The sequence below is a fragment of the Ovis aries genome, chromosome 23 (assembly GCF_016772045.2).
Source record: "Ovis aries strain OAR_USU_Benz2616 breed Rambouillet chromosome 23, ARS-UI_Ramb_v3.0, whole genome shotgun sequence".
Lineage (NCBI taxonomy): Eukaryota > Metazoa > Chordata > Mammalia > Artiodactyla > Bovidae > Ovis > Ovis aries.
This window is the reverse complement of record NC_056076.1, coordinates 33,708,442-33,730,941: the sequence shown is the minus strand read 5'-3', so window position 1 is coordinate 33,730,941 and position 22,500 is coordinate 33,708,442. Positions and strand designations below refer to the sequence as shown.

Below are 22,500 nucleotides of genomic sequence, written 5' to 3'. Positions count from 1 at the left end.
GCGCCTGCACCCCATCTGGAGCATCACGGAGCTTACAAACATGACTTCCCAGCCAGGCCTTCAAAACACCCCAGCCTCAGCCCAGCCCACTGCCTGGCCTCTTGAGTCTTGACGCACCGGAGGTCACTCCCTGAGCGTGGCCAGACTTCCCAGGTCCATCTCTGCTCCCTCCAGCCCCTTGTCACCCACATGGGGAAGGCAGACACCGTGGGTGCTGAAAGGCAGGGCTGCGAGGTCACACAAGCCCCTCCAATCCCTGCACCCCCACCCCCCACAGGGAGGCGACTTACCTTCTCCTCTGAGGAATGAGGCCAATGGCAGCTCCTCCACCAGCGGCTCCTTTGAGGGTTAGGTGAGAGGCCGCAGGAGTGAAGGCCTTTGGGAGACACTCTGCGAGGCCCACAGTGAGCCTCGATGCTGGGCCTCACAGCCGGACGTCTCCTCCCAGCATCCCTCAGGCTCCTACCAGGTGCGTCAGGTCCTTGACACTGACCACAAGATCCATCTTCAGGTCTGCACATCTCTCGCACACCAGCTGAGGGCAACTCTGAGGCAGGGCCGAGCCTTCCAGGGCACCGTTATCTGCACGGGGCCCATCTGGTGTAGTGATCCGGCCACCACTCAGACCCGTGGGGGACATTCCACTATGGGGACAATCGACTATACCCCATGCCCCCCAAAGAGATTCTCACTCCTTTGTCCTTAACTGGAGTTGAGTCCAACAGAGGCCCAACAGATGGACTTCATGGAGAATAAACCCCCTGACTACATGCTTAATTGTGTGTGTGTCAGTAGAGATGTGTGCGTATATACGTGTGTGCGTGTCTGTGTGTGCACACAGGTATGAGACTGCACGTTTTGGAAGAGATATCCTTTACTTTTCATCAGACTTTCAGAAGACTGTGTTTCCCATCTGGGCAATAATAAAGACTGAAGTTTCTTCAAAGCACTTAAGTCTCTCTGAAATTTCATTATTTACTTGTTTCTTGTCTCTACCACTAGAAAGCAAGCTCCAAGGCACTCATCTTACTCACAGTCGTATCCACAAGCCCCAGAACAGAGTCTGGCACATAGTGGGTTCTTGGTATCTTTTGAATGAATGAATGTGAGGTTCTTTGACCCAAAGGCATAGATCCTGCCCCATAATGGGTATCTGGGCAAGCCCTGGACAGTCAGGGGGGTCCCCTCGTCAGAGCAGCTCTGGGGTGGAGGGCACCTGGAGCAGACACCGGTTATTCTGCAGCAAGAGTCCATTCAGGGGAGGGATTGAGAGTGCTCAGATCAGATCCACCTGAGAGGAGGAGAATGCAAGGCTCTCTACTGTGTTTGTGTGCATGCAAAGTCGCTTCAGTTGTGTCTGACTCTTTGCGATCCCATGAATGTAGCCCGCCAAGCTCCTCTGTCCATAAGATTCTCCAGGCAAGAATGCTGGAGTGGGTTGCCATGCCCTTCTCCAGGGGATCTTCCCGACCCAGGGATCCAACCCACGTCTCATGTCTCCTGCATTGGCAGGCCAGCTCTTTACCACTAGGGCCACCTGGGAAGCCCCTATTGTGTGATAAGTTTCCCTAAAACATAGTGGCTTGAAACAATTATGCTGTATCTCATGATTTTGTGGTCCGGCATTCATGCAGGCTCTGATGTTTCTGCACCACGTGGCACTGACTGAGGCCACTTGTTGGCGTTAGGCAGCTGGTAGAGTGGCTGGGTCCAGAGGGTCCAGGGCAGCTCCCCTTACACGTCTGGGCGCTGTTACAAGGCTGGGTGCAGCAGGACCGCCTGTGGGGCTCCTGTCCCTGGTCTCTCCAGCACAGCCGCCTCAGGGGAGTCAGACCTCTACACAGCAGCTCAGGATTCCCAGAGGCTGCTCAAGAATATCGAGGCTGCTTTCAACTCCACCTTGGAAGTCTGGCAGCTTCTATCACCTCCTACTGGCAGCCAGTATGTCTGTCAAAGCCAGCCCAGACTCAAGAGAAAGACAAGGAACTGCAAGGTGTGTAAATACCATCACAGTGCTCAGCAACCACACCTGACTGGTGGTTACCCTACGGGACAGGGCAGGTCCACAGGAGGAGCTGGGTGGAACTCACTCTGCAGTGATAAGAGGCCTGGATGCTGGTAGAAGTTTGGGCCTGTGTTTTGGCTTTATTATTATTATTACTGGTGTATTTGGATCTCTTTCTTTTTGGCTATAGGGCATGAAGGATCTTCGTTCCCCAACAAGGGATCAAACCTGTGCCCCCTGCAGTGGCAGCACAGAGTCTTAACCACTGGACCACCAGGGAAGTCCCTGGGCCTGTGTTTAAAATGTAAGAACTCACTCCCCCAGGATAACATTTTTTTTTGTACTCTACTCTCCTGTGAACATTGAAGAGAAAGGCAAATTATCAAGAAAATAAATGGTTTATTTTTCTTTATATCCATGGCAGATTTGTAATAATATACCACCAGACAGAACCATGCCTCTCTTGACAGAAATCATATTCATTATTTGGACAAATTAAAAAAAAAAAAACAAACTAAAAACACCCTGGCTTTGACTTGCAGCCAGCAAGGACATGCCCCAGATAGGTCTTGACCAAATGGATCGTTTCAGGTAAAAGGGAGTGCTAGGGTTATCTGTGGATTCCCTGCCTGGGGGCCCAAGGACCAAGAGAGCCACAAAGATTAAGAGCTAAGGAGACAGAAGTCCCTTGATTTACAGAGCTCTAGGTTCATCCTCCTAAAGGAAATCAGTCCTGAATACTCATTGGAAGGACTGGCGCTGAAGCTGAAGCTCTAATACTTTGGCCGCCTGATGCAAAAAGCCAATTCATTAGAAAAGACCCTGATGCTGGGAAAGATTGAAGGCAGGAGGAGAAGGGGACAACAGAGGATGAGATGGTTGGGTGGCATCACCAACTCAATGGACATGAGTCTGAACAAGCTCCGGGAGATGGTGAAGGACAGGGAAGCCTGGCGTGCTGCAGTCCGTGGGTCTCAAAGAGTCGGACACGACATAGTGACTGAATAACAACAGGGTCATCCTCAGATCAGAGCTGAGCATGTGAACTTGGGCATAAAAGATGGTGGTTAACGCTTGAAGAAAAAAGCCCATGAAGAAATGGATGTAAAGTAAACAGAACAATATATTGAGGTAACACCTATCCTCTGCCTCTTGCTGGTGTCAAACTAAGACCTGAGATTTTAAAAACAATGGAATTCTTGAACGCAGTTTTTAAAAAAAATCACACACACAAAAATCCTAGCTAGAGATTCTTTAAAAAGAAAAACAACTTGCTGCTTGCTAACTTTTGTTATTGAAGTCAGTTCTGCTAGAACAGGGGAGGGGGATTGTTAACCTTGCACAGCTCTTTCCAGCCTCAGGAATCTCATTTGCTCAAATGACACTTGGAAGGACAGACATAAGATGACATTTGGACAGATGTCACTTTCCGCAAACAGGGAAGCCTCAATAGTACAGAGAGGGTTTTACGGGAGTAAAAGACCAAGGGAAATTCTAAACCCAGATTTTCTATTTGATCCTCAGTAGCAAGTCTGACTGGAGAAGGCAATGGCACCCCACTCCAGTACTCTTGCCTGGAAAATCCCAGGGATGGAGGAGCCTGGTAGGCTGCAGTCCATGAGATCACAAAGAGTCGGACACGACTGAGCGACTTCACCTTCACTTTTCACTTTCATGCATTGGAGAAGGAAATGGCAACCTACTCCAGTGTTCTTGCCTGAAGAATCCCAGGGACGGGGGAGCCTGGTGGGCTGCTGTCTATGGGGTCGCACAGAGTCGGACACGACTGAAGCAACTTAGCAGCAGCAGCAAGTCTGACATCACAGGTTAGGAACAAAAAGCAAAGTGCAACTATATATGTATAAAGGTCACTCTGAACATCTTTATCTTAAATGACAAGCAGAGACCGGGAAAAGACAAAGAAATGAATTTAAGGTACTCAAGGTCTACATATACTAATCCATTCCTATTTGTTTCATCTTCTGTTGCTTTTTGCAACAGCTTGGAGAAAAGGTGTGAGAAGAATGTCCTAACTCAGCTGACCTTAGTCTTCACAAGGCCAAGAATGGACAAGGCTTGTTTCCCAGATGCTGGAGATGCTCCTTCGTTACTGACATGAGTGTCCAATCCTGCAATGCCTGGATCTGGCCCAGACAGGACTCTCTGGACTTCACTACCTCTGACATCTCAAAATGACCAAAACTGACACCTAGCAGAGTATAATGTATTCAGAAAACCTCTTATGAGCAGGAATATTTACAGTTAGACATTATTTTCTTAAACCACCATCTTCAGAATCAAATGACCATTCCATGCAAATTCATTTCTTCGGACTCACATAAAGGCAAGATTTAGAGTTTTACATTTGTAATCTGGCCTGAAAAATATATTTCAGGTTCCAATGATTTGAAAACTGTATCAGGGAATTACATGGGTTATGAATAAAAATATGTGTGTGTTTACATACTTATGTTTGTTTCATCCATCAGTGCTTATTCATCAGTGGTAATCATTACCCTTGGGTAATCATCAGTACCAATTTAACCTGATGGTGGGCCCAAAAGGGTGTTCAGAATTCAATACAACACACAACCACAGAAAGTCTTCAGTGCTGGAGAGAAACAGTGTCCTTGCTGGTGTGTTACTTGGCCTAGGACTCCCATTTGCCCCCCAACTCGACCTCCAGGGGAAGCCCCCTCATGGAATTCTGTGTGTGCCCCTAAGTGAGTGAGTGTGGGTTTGAGGCAAGCCAACCTGACAGCAAGGAAAGGACATCCTCAGAGAAGACTTCAAGGTTGTGAAATTACAAAACAAAGGCAAAAATACGATACAATACCTCCACTACCCAGCAGTGAAAGCTTGCTTGCTGAAGGGTATTTAATAAGGAGCATGCGCAGCAATCCAGGAAGGCGGAGCCATCCCCACACGGGTGAAACCCTGCATCTCTCTCTGCACACCTGCGCGCGGGGCTCATCACCCGGACCTGGGGAGCCTCTCGACACCGTCCACTCACTCCCTGAAGCATCCTAGAGACCCCAGAAAGAGAGTTCTCCTTGCCGCAGCGAGCAGTGGCGCCTCTCCATCCTCGCTTTCCTCTATCACCTGGACAGCGCGATGTTCTCCACTACAGCCTGGGATCCACTTTTCCCGGGTTTAGGAGCCCTTCCGCTCTGAGAAAACCAGCAAGGCCTCTCCAAATCCGCCGAGCAGGAGGCTGCGAGAAACAGCAAGAGGTCAGCTTTGCCCTCTCTGGAACCTAGAGGCTGTGGACCTCTGGAGTTGCCCGGTGTCCACCTACCACAGGACAAGTGATGCTTCCTCATCATGCAGCTGAGCATCCTGTCCCCTGCCCACACTGCCTGACTTCAAGTCAGGTCCCGGACTGCCCAGCCGTCCAGGGTAAACCTCAGCTGTCCCTCAGGGAGAAAGGTGATGTGTTCCAACCATCCTGACCATGTGATGCTGACTGCACTTCCTTACTGCTCTCTGGCCCAAACATAGGAGGAGGGCTTCCCACTGGTGCATTTTGCTACAGTGATGGATAAGAAACCATGCATGTATCCATAATCCCATGGTTGCTGACAGTCTCTGAGTCCTTTTATTTCATTTAGACTAACAACATTTAAAGACAAAATACAAATGGAGACTCATGAATTTCCCTCAAGAGCAGAAAGATCTATGAACAGTGAAAATGAAAAAGAGCAGAATGGAAGACTGAGAAAGAGGTGGATTTTACACACCTAAAATGTAACACATTCAAAGGTTTGCACATTTTCTATTTTAAACTTCTCACTAGACACTTTAGTATCTGTCTGAAGCCCCCATCATTCTTCCCCCAAAGCACCTCTGAGGCCTGGGCTGGGCCATGAGTAAAGGCTTGTGATGGGGGTCCCTGAGGATAAAGTGCTTTTGTTCAGAGGTGCCAACAGCCCTTCTGATGCCTTCTTCTTCCTTTTTTCTCCATTTAACCCCCAGCATCGCACCCTTCCTATATACCCACTCCTCATGCATACCCACACACAACACACTCATACTTGGGTAGTGGCACCTCCACAGTCCTAACATATGTCTAAGGCATAAAATGTATGAGATACACTTAGGCCGTGTATATTCTGTTCTCAGTGAAAAAAGTCACCTATGGCGGTGACTGTGACCTAAAGATAACATCTACCGTGAACCATTTCCAATAAAGGAGTGAACTAAGTGGGAGTTCAAACTGTGCTCAGGTGTTTCTTGCTTTTTGGGTTTTTTTTTTTTTTCCTTTGGCTGCACCACATGGCATGTGGCATCTTAGTTCCCCAATCAGAAGTATTACGAACAGTGACAATAAGTCAATGAATTCTCTCTAACACACACTGAATTCATAATAATGTAGCCGAAGTTTGTTACAAACCAAACAGATTTCAGAGGACTTTCCTAGATCTATACTCGTCATTTATAGCATTGCTTCTGGGAGAAACTGGGGACCAAGTTCCAAAAGACTGTATTTTTAAATACAACCCCATTGGACTTGTCCCTGGCGTAGTTTGGGGACAGACCTAGATGCTGGTGGGTTCTCTCACTTCTTCTTTTGGATGAAGAAGGACCCAGGAAGGGGAAGCCACTTGTTCTGTACACAATGCATTTGTGCTGTCGTGTCTGAACTCTTTGCAACCCCATGGACTGTAGCCCACCAGGCTCCTCTGTCCATGGAATTTTCCAGGCAAGAATACTGAAAATGAAATGAAATGGCAAAATCACCATTTCCTCCGCCAGGGAAGATCTTCCTAATTCAGGGATTGAACTCGCGCCTCTTGCGTCTCCTGCATTGGCAGGCAGATTCTTTACCATTGAGCCACCTGGAAAGCCCATTCTGCACACAGGCTCACCTCTAAAGACCCAGTTTTGCCTTCTAAGCCGATCTGCTCTTTCCTTTTGCATTCCTTCAAGAACACACACACCGTCTTCTTAAATCCCTGGATGAGCACAGAGTCACCGTGACCGTTCTGTATTGATGCGAGATCAATACAGAACTCCGACTTGGGAAGAGTTTTATTTCTGCAAATGTAACAGGGGGTCAATCATTTCCACTAATCTTCCTTAATCACCGGGGAGAACAGGGTTTTGGCTGGCTCTTTGCCACCCTCCTTCCCCAGCCTCAGAACAATGCTGCAGTGTAATAACCTTGCATTGCATCCCTTGGTTTAGCGATTTAATAAAACACCGAGCAGCTTTAGAGAATGCTGACATGAAAACAAACCTGGTTCAGTTTACCCTTAAGAGCGCCAGGGAGGTGAGCTTTGATGCTGTTTTCTAAACAGCAGGAATCTTAATAGCATTACAGCTGTTTAAGTCAGAGCTTTACTGAACTGTTTGCAAATCTTGTAATCCCCATCATTCCTGAAATGAACAAACTTCATGTAACGAAGGCATAAACATTCAGATTGCAGAGCCAGCCAGAAATAGTCATCACTCAATTCTCTTCCAGGGGGTTATTTATTTTCAGCGTCTCTCCACTCTTCCACTTCTCTCTTATCAGGAGCCAAAGGCCCCATCTCGAACTTACATTTATTATTGTGGTGATTCAGTGAATTCCTATGGAACTTTCCAGACTGAGGACAGAGACTGTATCCTTTTCTCAGCTGTAGGCCTAGCACTTAACACAACACCCAATAAATATTTGCTCAGTGAGTGATGGAATTCTTATACCTGCTCCCCACTTTCCCATCTGGATTCCAAACTATTTTTTTCTCTCTTCCTCACCAAAATAAATGCACCGCTCCCTTGGGGACTTGCTTTGTGACGATTCACAATCTGATTAATTATTCTGTGTGGAAAGATAATGAGTGTAGTTATTCAGAAGAGCTTTCTCAGCATTTTAAAGAAGAGGTTTCAGATTCTTAATTCCGCTAAAAAACTGCAGACACTGTGATCCTAGCTGCACTTTGGGGTATGTTGGAGGAAGTTCTTTCTTCACTCTGAAATTCACTCTTCTACAAATAGACTTAGGCAGTCTCTAAGCATTCCCCTAAAACTAAAGGCAAAGACATCTTTACTCAGAGATGATATAAGACCATTCTCTAAAGGTGAGGTTGAGACTAGGATCAAGTTGAAGTGACCACCATGTTTGTAACCCAGGGTCAATAGCAAGCCCAGTGAATGATGGGCAAAAATGAGAAGCTGATCACCAAATCCTACAAAGAGGCTGTGTTTTGGTGATTCCTTTCTCTCCTTGTACTTAAACTATTTCACAGGGAAAAGCGACTCTCCTCATCTAAAGAGTATTCAAAGAGGAAGCACCAACAACTATTAATAATTCTACTCAACAGAAACACCACTCCCAGTTCAGAATTTTTTTTTTTTTTGAATGGGTTGAATTCCCTTTGCCAAAATTCTGGAATACTGGGAATTCATATTGATACATAACCTAGAATGTTGTTAATTTAAAAACAAATAACTAAATATGAGTCTGGATATTTAAATTACTGAGCTTGCAATAGATATTAAAATGCTGGGCTTTTATCATTAAAAAGAAGATAAGATAGCTGGACAAGAGCAGTTGCTTTTAATTAAAGGCTTTAAAAGTTGACCGACGTTGGGGGTGTGGGTTTATCCTTTTTCTAGAGTACAGGATCCATTGATTGAGCTAACAGTGCCAGACAGAGAGATGGAAAGGTGAATGAAACAGCCCTTTCCGGGAGGATCTTCAGGCAGCAGGCAGGCAGGAAGTGTGGTACCTGCTGATGGAGGTGCACAGTGGGGGAGGCAGGGGCTGCCAAGGACCTGAGCCTGGAGCTGACTGAAATCTCTAGTGACGAGATAAGTTCTTTAAGATCTTGCTGAAATTTCAAATGGCATTTTCTCCACAAATCACCACAAACCTTTAGATCCGTGACTCCCAACTGTGGTGATTCTGCCAACGAGAAGACCTTTGGCAAAGCCTGGACATGTTTTTCGGTTGTTGGAATTGAGGGTGCGTTACTGGCACCTGGTGAGGTGGGGCTTAGGCTTGCTGCTAAAAATTCTATGTGGTACAGGACGGCCCCTCACAGCAAAGAGGTCAACAGCACTGAGGGTGAAAAACCTTCTTCAGACAATGAGCTATTTTGTGCATCTAAGCTGCTGCCCATCCAAGAAGATGGACAATGACATGTACCCTGGTCTCCTAGATGGTGACCTCACTGGGGTCTTGAACTGTGTCTACAGAACCCCATAAGCACTTCTGGTAGAATGAATGAACATACAAGCAATGGAGGTGAGGGTGTCAGTGGATACAGGGTCCTTAGCCTCAGCTGGACTGCAGAGGGGTGGCTGTACAGCTTCTACTCACCTCCACCCACTCCAGCAACTGCTGCCATGTGGGCGTGCAAGCCCAACTTAAGCTGCTCCATATTTTTGAAAGAATCTGGAGATCTGGACTTTTTACAGAGAAACCACCTGATTTCTAAATGTTGAATAATTTGAAAATTGAAAATCAAAGGGAAAAAAAAAGAAACGATAACTATGCAGACAAACACAGTTGGTCCAAACCAAACAGCCTTTGTGACTTCTGATCAGTCTAGGCTCCCACAGGGCAGAGACGGGCCATGGATTCCTGCCCAGGATCCGATTAGCCAGTCACCCAGTCACAGCTTGAACACACCCAGTCTACGGACAATGCAGACCAGCCCTGTGCAAAAGACAGGAAATCTGAAACACAGTCTGACACTCCTCTTCTGGTGGTTCACTTTGTGGTCGGAAAATTCTTTGAGGCTGAAAACACACCATCCTTAAACTCAAGAGTTCTCAAGAATCAGGAAATTCCAAAGTCAAGGTTCCTTTTGCAATGATCACACATGCTGTTTCCTTGACTTGGGTACACACAGCCCTTCTTTCCATCATGTTCAGGGCATACCATGAAGTCCACAGGATGTGGGACAGCCTGTAGGCACGGCTCCCACAGACGACTGTGGGAACCTTCAGACTAAGCACGTCCTCCCCACTGCAGAGCATCTCATGCTTATTTCTTACACTCAGTTCAACACCTGGGTGTTGGTTTTTTTTGTTTGCTTTTTTGAGTTCATTCTGAAATTATGTACAAAATATAGTCAATGAGAATTATTTGAAAAAAAAATGCCATCAAGAATTGAGATAGTCACTATAAAGGCTGCTGTTGTTGTTCAGTCACTCAGTTGTATTTGACTCTCTGTGATCCCATGGACTGCTGCACACCAAGCTTCCCTGTCCTTCAGTATCTCCCAGAGTTTGCTCAAACTCATGTCCATTGAATCAGTGATGCCATCCAACCATCTCATTCCTCTGTAGCCCCCTTCTCCTCCTGCCTTTGGTCTTTCCCAGGGTCTTTTCCAATGAGTCAGCTCTTCGCATCAGGTGGCCAAAGTATTAGAGCTTCAGTTTCAGCATCATTGGTCCTTCCAAGGAATATTCAGGGTTGATTTCCTTTAGGATTGACTGGTTTGATGTTCTTGCTGTTCTAGGGACTCTCGAGAGTCTTCACCAGAACCACAGTTCAAAAGCATCAAATCTTTGGTGCTCAGCCTTCTTTGTGGTCCAACTCTCACATCCATATATGACCACTGGAAAAACCATAGCTTTGATGATATGGACCTTTGTTAGCAAAGTGATGTCTCTTCGTTTTAATTTGCAGTCTAGGTTTGTCATAGCTTTTCTTCCAAGGAGCAAGCGTCTTTTAATTTCATGGCTGCTGTCACCAGGCACAGTGATTTTGGAGCCCAAGATAATAAAGTCTGTCACTCTATTTTTTTCCCCATCTATTTGCCATAAAGTGACGGGCCCAGATGCCATGATATTAGATGAAGGTTAAGGTATAGAAACTGGGGGAACAGTCTCAAGGATGCACCCGGATACCTTGGTGGTTGGGTTTCTGGACGTCAACCCACCATCTGGGTTCTGCCTTCCCGGGAGGACAGGTGAGGGGGAAAAGGAGGGACTGTAGGGTCAGCTCCCACCCCCGGCCCCAGCTCTAGTTCCAAATTGCTAAGTCTCACCATAGGTACCTTTTGCCCCTCTGTTCTTCCCTGTCTTCCCAGGGCCAGAGGGACCAAGTCCTCCTCCACCCACAGCCTGGCTAAGCCTCTCCCTTCTGCATCAGGTCCAGTTTCAAGCCCCTCCCTATCACCCTGGCCTCTCTCTCTCCTCTGTTCTTCACACCCACAGTGCATACAAATACTTACTATCCAAGACTTCCCTGGTGGTCCAATGGCTTAAAAACAAAAAACAAAACCACCACCAGCAACAAAAACTCCACACTCCCAATGCAGGGAGCACAGGTCTGATCCCTGGTTGGGAAAGCTCGCACATGCTGTGCGGCAGTGGCACGGCCAAATATATAAATATATATTTATTTTTAAAAACAGTTACTATCCTACCTCAGAAATTATCTTTATGACTTCTCCTCCTGAAAACTCAAGGGCTGGATGGTGTCTTATGCTCCTTAATGACTTCCACATGCTTTGCATACACCAGTCACTCAATACATATTTTTTGTCAATTCACAGAAATATAACTTATAGTATTAAAAATCCAAGGCAGTGAGATCCTTTTCCTAAAAATGTTCCACTGCACATTCCTAGTTCACTGTGTCAGTCTCTGAACAAGAAATAGGGCCAACGTGTCTTAGGTAATGCTCCTTCTGTATTGCTGCCGAATCATCCAGATACCCCTTATAAATGATCAGACTGGTGGGAAGAGAAACATTAGAGGTTGCCTCAAATGGTAAAGAATCCACCTACAATGTAAGAGACCTAGGTTCGATCCCTGGATTGGGAAGATCCCCTGGAGGAGGAAATGGCTCTTCACTCCAGTATTCTTGCCTGGTGACTCCTGTGGACAAAGAAGCCTGATGGGCTACAGTCCACGGGGTCGCAAAGAGTCGGACATGACTGAGCAATTAATACTTCCTTTCCTTTCTCCCAATCACCTAGTAGCTCTAAAATCTTGGGGAAAAAAAACAGTTAAGTGTCTGAACCTTAGCTTCTCCATCTTTAAAACAGGACTAGGGAACTTCCCTGGCAGTCCAGTGGTTAAGACTCCTTGTTTCAAATGCAGGGGTGCAGATTCGATCCCTGGTCAGGGAACAGAAATCCCACATGCCATGCACAGCCAAAAAAAAATTTTTTTTAATTAAAATGGGGGCTAACTTGGAGGGCTGCTGTGAAATTTAATGAGATATATAATATTAATATGAAAATGTCTGAAATATAGTAGTTGGTCAATAAATGGTTAGTTATTACTAAAAAGAAGAGAAGAGATTATGAGGAGGAGGAAGAGGATGGTGCAGAAGTGTTTCTTAACTTTTCTTTCCCTTCCATTTTTCTTCTTAGGGCAGGAAGTGCCCCATTAGGGGCTCCTGAGAGAAGCTGAAAACCACTTTCACAGAATGCCATGAGCAAAAAGATTCATTTCTGTCAGTGTGGATGGTTTAGATACAGACCTGCTCCCTGGAGAAGGGAAGGGGGTGGCAACCCACTCCAGTATTCTTGCCTGGAGAATCCCATGGACAGAGGAGCCTGGTGGGCTATAGTCCTTGGGGTCTCAAAGAGTCAGACATGACTGAGCAACTAACACCAGGCAGGAAGATAAGTAACTACGGACATCCCAGGGGCAGCGACTTTTCACTTTTATCCAAGAGTTGGCCCTGACACTGGGTCCCAGAAAATATCTGTTTATTGAACAAACCCCTTCCAGCCCAAAGCCACAGGAGATGCAAAGTTGCCTCTTGGACTTCCTCATCATGGTATTCCCAGAGCCTGGTTCTGCCCCTCACATTCATCTTGCAGGAACCTCATACTGATGTTTAAACTTGATACCATTTGTGTGTGTGTATGTGTGTGTGTGTGAGAGAGTTGGGGCGGGTGCGGGGGGGCTATGACAGCACAAGATGGGGGATTATTTACAAGTTGTCCTGGGGGGCAGGAGGCTGCCTTGGACACATGGGGCCTAGTGGTGGCCCCATCAACCTGCACTGTGGCCTTGGAGCAAAAGGTAACAGTTCTGCAGGTCCAATGTGAAAACCAATGCAAAAACTGGGGGAAGTGAAGCCAACCCTTAGGATTACTCTCATACCAAGCAAGAGAGGCGCTTCCCTGGTAACTCAGTGGTAAAGAATCCGCCTGCACAGGCAGGAGACACAAGTTTGATCCCTGGGTCAGAAAGATCCCCTAGAGAAAGAAATGGAAACCCATTCCAGTATTCTTGCCTGGAGAATTCCAGGGACAGAAGAGCCTGGGAGACTATAGTTCATGGGGTTGCAAAAGAGTCAGACACGACTTAGCAATTAAACAACAAGCATGAGAAAAAAAATACGGATTTTCTAGGACTATCCCTTATTTCAGCAAAACTAAATAGAATGCTTTTCTTTTCATCATACTGGTAAAGAAATGTAAAAACCTCCAAAACTTGTCTGCAATTCAGTTCTGGAGTGCCATCCTTGGTGCTGGGAGTCGGGGCGGGTATTGCCAAATAATATATTCAAACTGGAATGGAAATAAGCATTATATAACTTCAAGTGGACCTAGGCTTGTTTTTCATTTTTAAAACAGAGGTTAAGAAACTAAGTAGCGAGAACCAACATGAATTATTCTCCTTAAGGTGCTGCATTAGTGATTTAGGCCATATAGCAGGTAGCTGTGGTCTCAGGAAAGGAAAGCTGTGGGTCATCAGGCCAGCAGCTGGCAAGCTGGGTCAAGACTTGGGAAGGACTGACCCATGTCCGGGTCATTGAGAGGCTCGGCAGGCTTGGCGCGACATCAGCTATGTCTTCCCACTCTGTCTTTCCTGCCCCTCACCCCAACACTTCCTAGTCCCAGGTGTTTCACAGAAAATGCTAAGTCCTCGTCTATTTTGAGATGAGAATCTTCAAAGAAGCATTTAATTTCCAAATTTTTCAAAAGAGGAGGCACACAACTAAAATCACACTCCTCAGCGTGGTTTCATTTTATAGACAATAGAGCCCACCTCCCTCCGCACAGACTTCCCTGGCCAAACAGTGCATTGTCCTCACCATCAGACCAAACTCGTGCGACTTCTGGCAAGTGGAGACCATGGAAACAGAGGGTTTATACTTTTTGCTGGATGCATCTCTGTATTGTCGTAAATGTCTCCTACTGAATCTTTATTCATTAGGAACTGATCTTCTCGTCAGCTGATGGATTCTGATTCTGAGAACTGACTTGGGTTTGAAAACTGGCCAAGAATTGTCATTTTAAATTAGGTAAATGATCTCTGCTTTCTGCTTATCCATTTTTGATATATTTCTATTATAACTTGTTAAGCAACAGTCTTGATGACTCTCCATCCTTTTCCTAAGTTAACCCTACACCGACTGCCTTTCAATTTTGTTGCCTGTTATGGTAGTTTTGACTACCTTGCTTATGGTGCAAATAGCATACATTACTATATAGATTTTATATATATATATATATATATATATACACACTTATATATATAAGTATAGGACTTCCCTGGTTGGTCTGGAGGTTAAGAAACTGCCTTCCAATATAGGAGACATGGATTTGATCCCTGGTCCCGGAACTAAGATCCCACATGCCATGGGGCAACTAAGCCTGCATGCAGCAACCAAGACCTAGCATAGCCAAAAATTATAAAATAAAATACCTAAGTATAAGTGTGCATGCCAAGTCGCTTCAGTTGTGTCCGACTCTTTGCAACCCTATGGAAGATGGCCCGTCAGGGTGGGATTCTCCAGGCAAGAATAGTGGAGTGGGTTGCCATGCTCTCCTCCAGGGGATCTTCCTGATCCAGAGATCGAACCCAGGTCTCTAACGTCTCCTGCATTTGGCAGGCAGGTTCTTTACCACTAGCACCACCTGGGAAGCCCCACCGAAGTACATAGCCCCCAAAATAGCATGCCCACTGATTGAGGGGAGCAACAGCAGTCCTAACAATTTAAACTCACCATCATTCCCCACCTCACCTTCACCCTCCCTGAAGATGACAACCACGACCCTCGGTGATCATCATGTCAGCTGGTTTGAATATTAGTAAGCTGGAGTAGATCAAAGTTTTAATGTGCTCAGCCGCCGATCAGCAGTCTGTGTACAAGGTTCAGGGACAGAACCCTACCACCTTATCTTCCACACAGCAGACCGGGAAACGTGATTTTAAAGTAGGAGCGTGTGGCTGCTCTGCTCAAAAATCCTTGGATCACTCCTCCCCGCCTCCACTCATGGTAAAGCCAAGCCCTTATAATGGCCTTTAAGAACCCACATGGTCAACCACCTACTACCTCTCCAGCCTCATCTCCTACCACTCTCGCCCAGCAAGCTGCTCCGGTCACATTGCTCCTTGAGCAAACAAAGCATTCTCCCACCTCAGGGCCTTTGCAATTTCTGTTATCCCTCAGCCAGTGTCCCCAGGGCTCACTCCCCCACTTCTTCAGGTCTGTGCTCAAATATGGGAGGAAGAAGCAGTGCTGTCTTTAAGCAAATGGGTGAGTGCATTCTAAACGAGGATGGTTTGGAGCTTAAGAGAAAAATGAATTGAAGGATCAAAGGAAGAAACACAAACAGTTATAGTCACAGTTAAAGTTATAGTTATATATTTATAGTTACAGTTGTAGTTATATATACACACATAATTAGTGGTTCATCCACAGTGGTTACTCTTGTGTGGATGAGTGGCTGAAAGGTGTCCTGGTGAGGCTCTGCTTCCTGAATGCTGGCTGTACTAGATATAATATATTCAGTTTGTGAAAACAGTCATGATATAAGTACTCTTCTGAATGTATGTTTATTTATATATCCATAGGACATACACCCTAAACATGCGCACTAACATTGGAGAGCAAATGTTAGTATCCCAAGGAAAACCAAAGAACTTATTTTCTCTCCTCTCTCTGCTAAAGACTTACCATCCCATGGTTTCCCTGGTCAGAATTATATCAAACAGCAACATCGATAAGCCAGACGTGATCACCTGCAGAAACAATTTTAGCAAAAGGTCATCAGCGCAGCAGGACCTTGGTGACCTTCTCCAAAGCCATTAGTTGGTGGCAGTGCAGATCCCAGACATCAGCTATGTCTTCCCACTCTGTCTTTCCTGCCCCTCACCCCAACACTTCCTAGTCCCAGGTGTTTCACAGAAAATGCTAAGTCCTCGTCTATTTTGAGATGAGAATCTTCAAAGAAGCATTTAATTTCCAAATTTTTCAAAAGAGGAGGCACACAACTAAAATCACACTCCTCTCTCTCCAGGGCAATGGCAGAGCAAGAACACCTGTTTCCATCTTGTCTCAGCTGCACAACAAGAACCCCCAAGGTCAGAAGTATCTATTCACCCATTTCCAGATCCTCCAGCTAAAAACCGAGATGCCGACCCACCTTCTCCAACAGCACTGTCTCTCGCCCTGTCCTAATGTACCTGTCTTTCTGGCCCAATGCACATATTCTGAGAAACCAGGTTCTTCCTAAGAGAGGGAGCAATGAAGTCATTAATTATTTGCAAACATCTAGGAGCCAGTAAATGGGCTTCCCTGGCGGCTCAGCAGTAAAGAACCCATCTGCAACGCAGGAGGCAAAAGAGATGAGGATTTGATCCCTGGGTCAAGAAGATCCCCTGAAGGAGGGCATGGCAACCCACTCCAGTATTCTTGCTGGAAAATCCCATGGACAGAGGAGCCTTACGGTCTATGATCGACGGGGTCACACACAATCAGACATGACTGAAGCAGTGACTGAGCAGAATACATGAGGCAAAGGAGAGAAAAGAGTTACTCCACATTTCTCAGAGCTAGAAATTCCAAAAAAAACCTTTTAGAAGTGGCAGTGATGGGACTCAGACCCCCGAGATGCCTCTAAAAAGTCAACACAAAAAGTTTTGAGAACCAAAGACCAACTCTGAAATGCCGGCTCAGGTAAGATTTTTTTTTTCTCTCCCAGGATTCTGCACTCTGGAATGCAAAGCAGCTTCTGTGAGGAAAGTTACCGAAACAACTTGCCTCTCTGCGATGAGAAGTAAAAAGCAGGCCGTATCAGGACAGGTCACTCAGGCTGCGTGTCCTCAGAGATATCAACTACCAACTCACTCAAAGGGATGTCATGTCCTGTCTTGAAGGCCTCTTCAGGCCCCAAGATGGGAACAAGGCAGCAAGCAGATGGTCAGAAGAAGGGAATATGGAGTATGGTGGTTCAGTGTTTAAGAATCCATCTTCCAATTCAGGGGACATGGGTTTGATTCCTGGTCAGGGAATGAAGGTCCCACGTGTTGTGGGGCAACTAAGCCCGTGCAACCACAATGAATGAGCCTGTGCACCATGGCTAGAGAAAGACCACGCTGCAAAGAAGACCCAGTGCAGCCAGACATGTTTTTAAACAATTAAAAAAATAAGAAGGAGGCAGTATGTTTGATGAGTCTCATCTTCACTCATTTACCATCTCAAAAAGAAGGCTGTAAATATAAACCTGGAACTCTCAGTATAGAAACCTTGTGAGATCTTAGAACCTTTGTAATAGTTTATTCATTTAAGGTCACTTTCTATTTGCTTCCCTGTATTGATTTGCACCTAAAAACCTTGACAACAAAAAAGAACCTGTGGTGTCTTCAGGAACAAAAAAGAAGTGGCAACAAAGTCAGAGAGACAGCTGCAAAGCAAAACGCAAAGGACGAGAGGAAATATTTCTCAAAGTGAAAACGGAGTGCTGGCTTTTATCTTAAAGAGCTTTTATCTCAAAGAGTACCTCTTCTTCCCCCATCCCCCCCTCTTCTTGTTTGACATTTTATTTAGGACTTCTGCATCTATGGTCATAAACGAAGTGGGCCTGAAATGTATTATCTTGCAATGCGATTGTCTAGTTTGAGAAGCAAGGTTATACAAACCACATAAGTTAATATATCAGCCTCCCTGCTTCTGTTCCTGTAAAGGATAAAGATGGTCTTTACTGGGGTCTCCACTCTGACCTGACCACCCCTGGACCTGGAGGTTCTAGTTGAAAGTGAAAAGTGAAAGTGTTAGTCACTCATTCGAGTGTGACTCTTTGTGACCCCATGGATGTAGCCCATCAGGCTCCTCTGTCTGTGGGATTTCCCAGGAATAATACTGGAGCGGGTTGCCATTTCCTTCTCCAGGGGATCTTCCCGACTGAGGGACCAAACCCAGGTCTCCTGCATGGCAGGCAGATCCTTTACATCGGAGTCACCAGGGAAGCCCTATTTGGGGTGGCCTTTAACGGCCACTGTCCTAATCACATCCTCTCTTTCTCCTGGATTCAAGTTTGTTATTTTCAGTTTTTCCAAAAATATTTTTCATCTAGGTTTTCCACTCATTAACATTCAGCAGTCTGTAGAAATATTATTCTATCTCATTTGTGCCCATTTTTATCATCTTCCCTTTTATTCTTCCTTTATCATTTTCTCATACTTTTTTTTTTCTTTCCTTCTTCAGTCTCAACCAAAGTTAATCTTAATCTCATTAATCCCTCTTCACTTTTGCAACTTCCTGCACATTTCCTGGGAGAGTGCCAACCGAGATTTATTTCTTGGGATTGCTGAAAAAAGCCTCTGTGGTACTGAGGGAGGTTAGCGATGGCAGCTTGGCGTTAAGGGAACAACTTGGGAAATTTCTGAAGCCTTTCTTAACTCTTCACCATTATCTTCATCTCCTTTACCCTTTTTACCAGCTCTTGTCTCTTTTTTGCGAACTTTATTCCTCAATAAAGTTGGCAAATGTAACTGTGTATATTTCACTTGCACACCATAACTAGATATACATACACATACATGGCCTGCTCTGATTGGCTTCTCTAATGGCTTAAAAAATATATTTTTTTATTTATTTGATGGTGCCAGGTCCTAGTTGTGGCATGTCAGATCTAGTTCCCTGACCAGGGATGGAACCGGGGCCCCCTGCCTTGGGAGCTTGGAGTCTTAGCCAATGGACCACCAGGGAAGTCCTTCCAGTGGCTTTTTCCATATGACCTTCAGTCTCCTCTGTGACACTGTCACCTCCCACATGCCCTGCAACAGTCATAGCCGAGATCTTACGTCTCTATTCCTCTGCAGGTTTCTTTTAGCTCAGAAGGAATCTTGTCTGCCGTGAAATAGACAGCTGGCCTGCTTGTTCCTATTAACCGCACCTTTTGCCAAGAAAAACACCTCTGAAAATTTTCAAACCAGTTCTGACTTGAAAATAAGGTTGGTTTAGTAGCCAGACCGGTGCCTTTCCATCTGCTGCTTCCTGGAAACGTTTGCATGGTCTCTTGCCTTTCTCCTGGGCCCCTCTTTCAAACATCTCTATATTTTCCCCTCTCGTGGAGCAAATTTTCTGCTGGCTAAGACACTCAGTGAAATCTCACAAAGAGATCTGTCTTATTTCTGTAGGGAATTTATAGTGACCTTGTTTGTTCTATAGCACTCCTGGGGAGTTAGATGGGCCATTTTTTAATCTGTTTCCAGAAGGACCCTTAGTTCCTTAGGCTTCTCTGATTTCTGGGTTTGGTTTTGTTTTTTAGACTTTTTTTTTTTTTTTTTTTTGGTAATGTGAACCATTTTTTAAAAGTCTTTATTGAATCTGTGGGCTTCCCAGGTGGTGCTAGTGATAAAGAACCCACGTGTCAAAGCAGGAGATGTAAGAGACATGGGTTCGATCCCTGGGTCAGGAAGATCCCTTCGAGGAGGGCATGGCAAGCCACTCCAATATTCTTGCCAGGAGAATCCCATGGACAAGGGAGCCTGGTGGGCTACTGTCCATGGGGCTGCAAAGAGTTGGATACTACTGAAGCAACAAAGTGCTCACATGCATTGAATCTGACAATATCGCTTCTGTTTTTTATGTTTTATTTTGTTGGCCACAAGGTATGTGGGATCTCAGCTCTTCAACCAGGGACTGAACCCTTACCCCCTGCATTGGAAGGTGAAGTCTTAACCATTGGACGGCCAGGGAGATCCCTTCTCTGCTTTCTTTACTTCCATAACCAGCCCCAACCATCAGCTCTCTTTTTAAAGCAGCTCTCTTTTCTCATTCTCCCCGCCTCCTGCCCCATGCCACGTGTGTGTGTGTGTGTATCACACACACGGTCACCAAAGTTCGACTACTTCACAAAAGTCACTGTATAAGGGATGAATAGCAGCCGGTCACACTTCACTGAGGGGCGGACACTGGGCAGGTAGCCAGCCCAACTTACCCACACACCGACCTCACCCTGTATGAACTTCAAATTCATGCCTCAGCAAATTGACAGCTTTCCATATGCCATGGGGCTTCAGGGCTGCTCAAAAACACTGGAAAGTGCGAATGATAAATCTGCTTGTGCCAAGAGTCCACTTCACTTCTAATTCCACTGAGGAACAAATAGAAACCAGGAATAGCTAACTGTGCAGGTCTGGGTACTGAATGTCCCACGCACATACACCTGAGGGCAGAACTTGAGAGGTGCAATCAACCCCCTAAGCTCAGAGGTGGGGAAACTGACCCAGAGACAGTGTGTGACTTGACTCCAGGGCCTGCCAACTTCATGTCAGGGAGCCATGGAGCCCAGGCTCTGACTCCCAGGTCAGCTTCCTCTCACAGCCAGAGAGGACCCAAGGGAGCTCCATATAGCCTTTTCGAAAATAAGAATCCATGAAAAGCCGGGACCCAAATATCTGCAAACCCATGTTTGCAGCAGCATTATTCACAAGAGCTAAAATCTGGAAGCAACCCAAGTGTCCATCAAGGGATGAATGAGTAAGTTAAACCTGGTATATATGTACAATGGAATGTTTCTCAGCCTTAAAGAGAAAGGAAATTTTGACATATGCTATAACATGGGTGAACCTGGAAGACATTAAGCTCAGCGAAATCAACCAGACACAGATAAGGACTGTATGATTCCACTTATATGAGGTACTTAGAACAGCTGAACTCATAGAGGTAGAAAGCAGAATGAATTTTACCAGAGTCTGAGAAGGACAGGAGTGGGAAGTTAGCATTTAATGGGTACAGAGTTTCAATTTAGGTTGATGAAAAAATTCTGGAGATGGATGTCAGTAAAAGCATAAACTTTTTTTTTTTTTTTTAACCTTTAAAATGGCTAAAATCTGCTCATGAGAAAGACTCCAAGTTACTCTTGGGACTTGCCATTCAAGAGATGGGAGTAGCAGCCATTACTGCCAATTATTGTTCTTGCGCTCGAACAGCATTTTAAAAAATACAAATGTTTCCCCAAAGAAGAAAGAGTCCTGTGGTCTCAGGAATGTCTCCCTTGCGCACATGCAGACCTGAATGACAAACACCAGGACCTGCCGCAGTCTGGGCTGCCAACAACAGCAGAACCCAATACATTGTGTCAACGGCGGGGCTTTGAACTTCCTGGCTTTGTCAACGAATGTCACAACCTCTGTGTTCTTTAAACAGATTTTGGTATTTTAAGCAGATCAGGTTTGTCTTTTAAACATTCATTTCGATCCCGAGACAAATTTCCTGTTTGTTTAAAGGAAAATAAAGAGGAGCAGTTGTTAGTGGAAACTGCCAGAGTCAAGGATTTGGAAGAGAATCAGAAATTTAGCTTTATTGTTTACTATTGTTTTGATGTTGTTGTTGTCTGTTGAAATACATATGACTTAAGGAAAACGTGACCACGTCAGAACATGTATGACGCCTTTCACCATAACTGCCCCAAGTTTCAGCCAGGCACCTCCCACATAAATAGGTTATAGTTTTTCAAACACTGTTGTATCCCATCTCTTGCCTTTGCCCAGCAAGTTCTCTCCACTTGGAATAGTTTCATAAGCTTCCTTGACCAATTCCTACTCACCTTTTGAAAATAAATTTCTAGAAATATTTTCCTGACCCTGACTGCCATTCACAGATCCGAGTGGATCAGGAGCTTCTAGGGGCTTCCATAACCCCTTATCACTGCACATGCCAAATTCTACTGAAATGGTAGTCTCCCCAACCAGGATGTGAGCTATTCATTTTCTTATGTTCGGGGCCCAGCAACAGAGACTTGCTTATGGTAAGTGCCTGAAACATTTTATGCAAATACACTCAATCATCGGAGCTGCTAACATAACCCCAAAGGTCACGATGTTGATTTTCAAATCAATTTTCATATATTAGGGACCATTGGAACTCAGACCTGAGAACCATGAAGACAAACCCTTGGTCCCTCATCTGTGCTTCTTAGACCAATTAGCTCCATTGAGAAGATCTGAGATCTTGGCTCTCTGGTTCCAAGTTTAAAAATGCCAGAGAAGATTCTGACTGGTCCCTGAACTACCTGACTATGGCCTGGGAAACAGAATAAGGTAAGAACATGGAAGCTTACCCTTGAACTCCATGGTGGGAATGGAGGAAGGAACATTTCTCTGGAGGAAGGTAGGGAAAGTGGTGGGCAGAAAGAAGAACAGCTGTCTTCTACACCTTTACCATCAACACCATCTGGGAGCCTGGAGGAAAGGCCGGATCTCGGGCCCCACCCCAGACTGAGCACCCTCTACAAGGGAACAGCCCTTCCTCCCCTGGTGAGACGCATGCACACTAAAATGTGAGGAAGTCTGCT

General features: G+C 45.5%; 1 protein-coding gene across 11 annotated transcripts in view; it reads right to left on the bottom strand.

Moving 5' to 3' along the window:
• Positions 1-2,387: 2,387 nt before the first annotated feature.
• The window catches only part of TMEM241 (transmembrane protein 241), a 116,422-nt gene continuing 96,309 nt past the window's right edge, over positions 2,388-22,500 (bottom strand). For 4 of the 11 annotated variants that reach the window (XR_006057819.2, XR_001023979.5, XR_003586741.3 and 1 more), the window contains one exon: positions 15,876-15,940. Coding sequence is in view for 7 of the 11 variants with exons in the window: in XM_042239573.2 (XP_042095507.1) it covers positions 15,937-15,940 (4 nt within the window). In the remaining 4 variants the exon portion in view is untranslated. The other 7 variants (XM_004020478.6, XM_060405227.1, XM_042239572.2 and 4 more) reach the window with 7 other exon arrangements.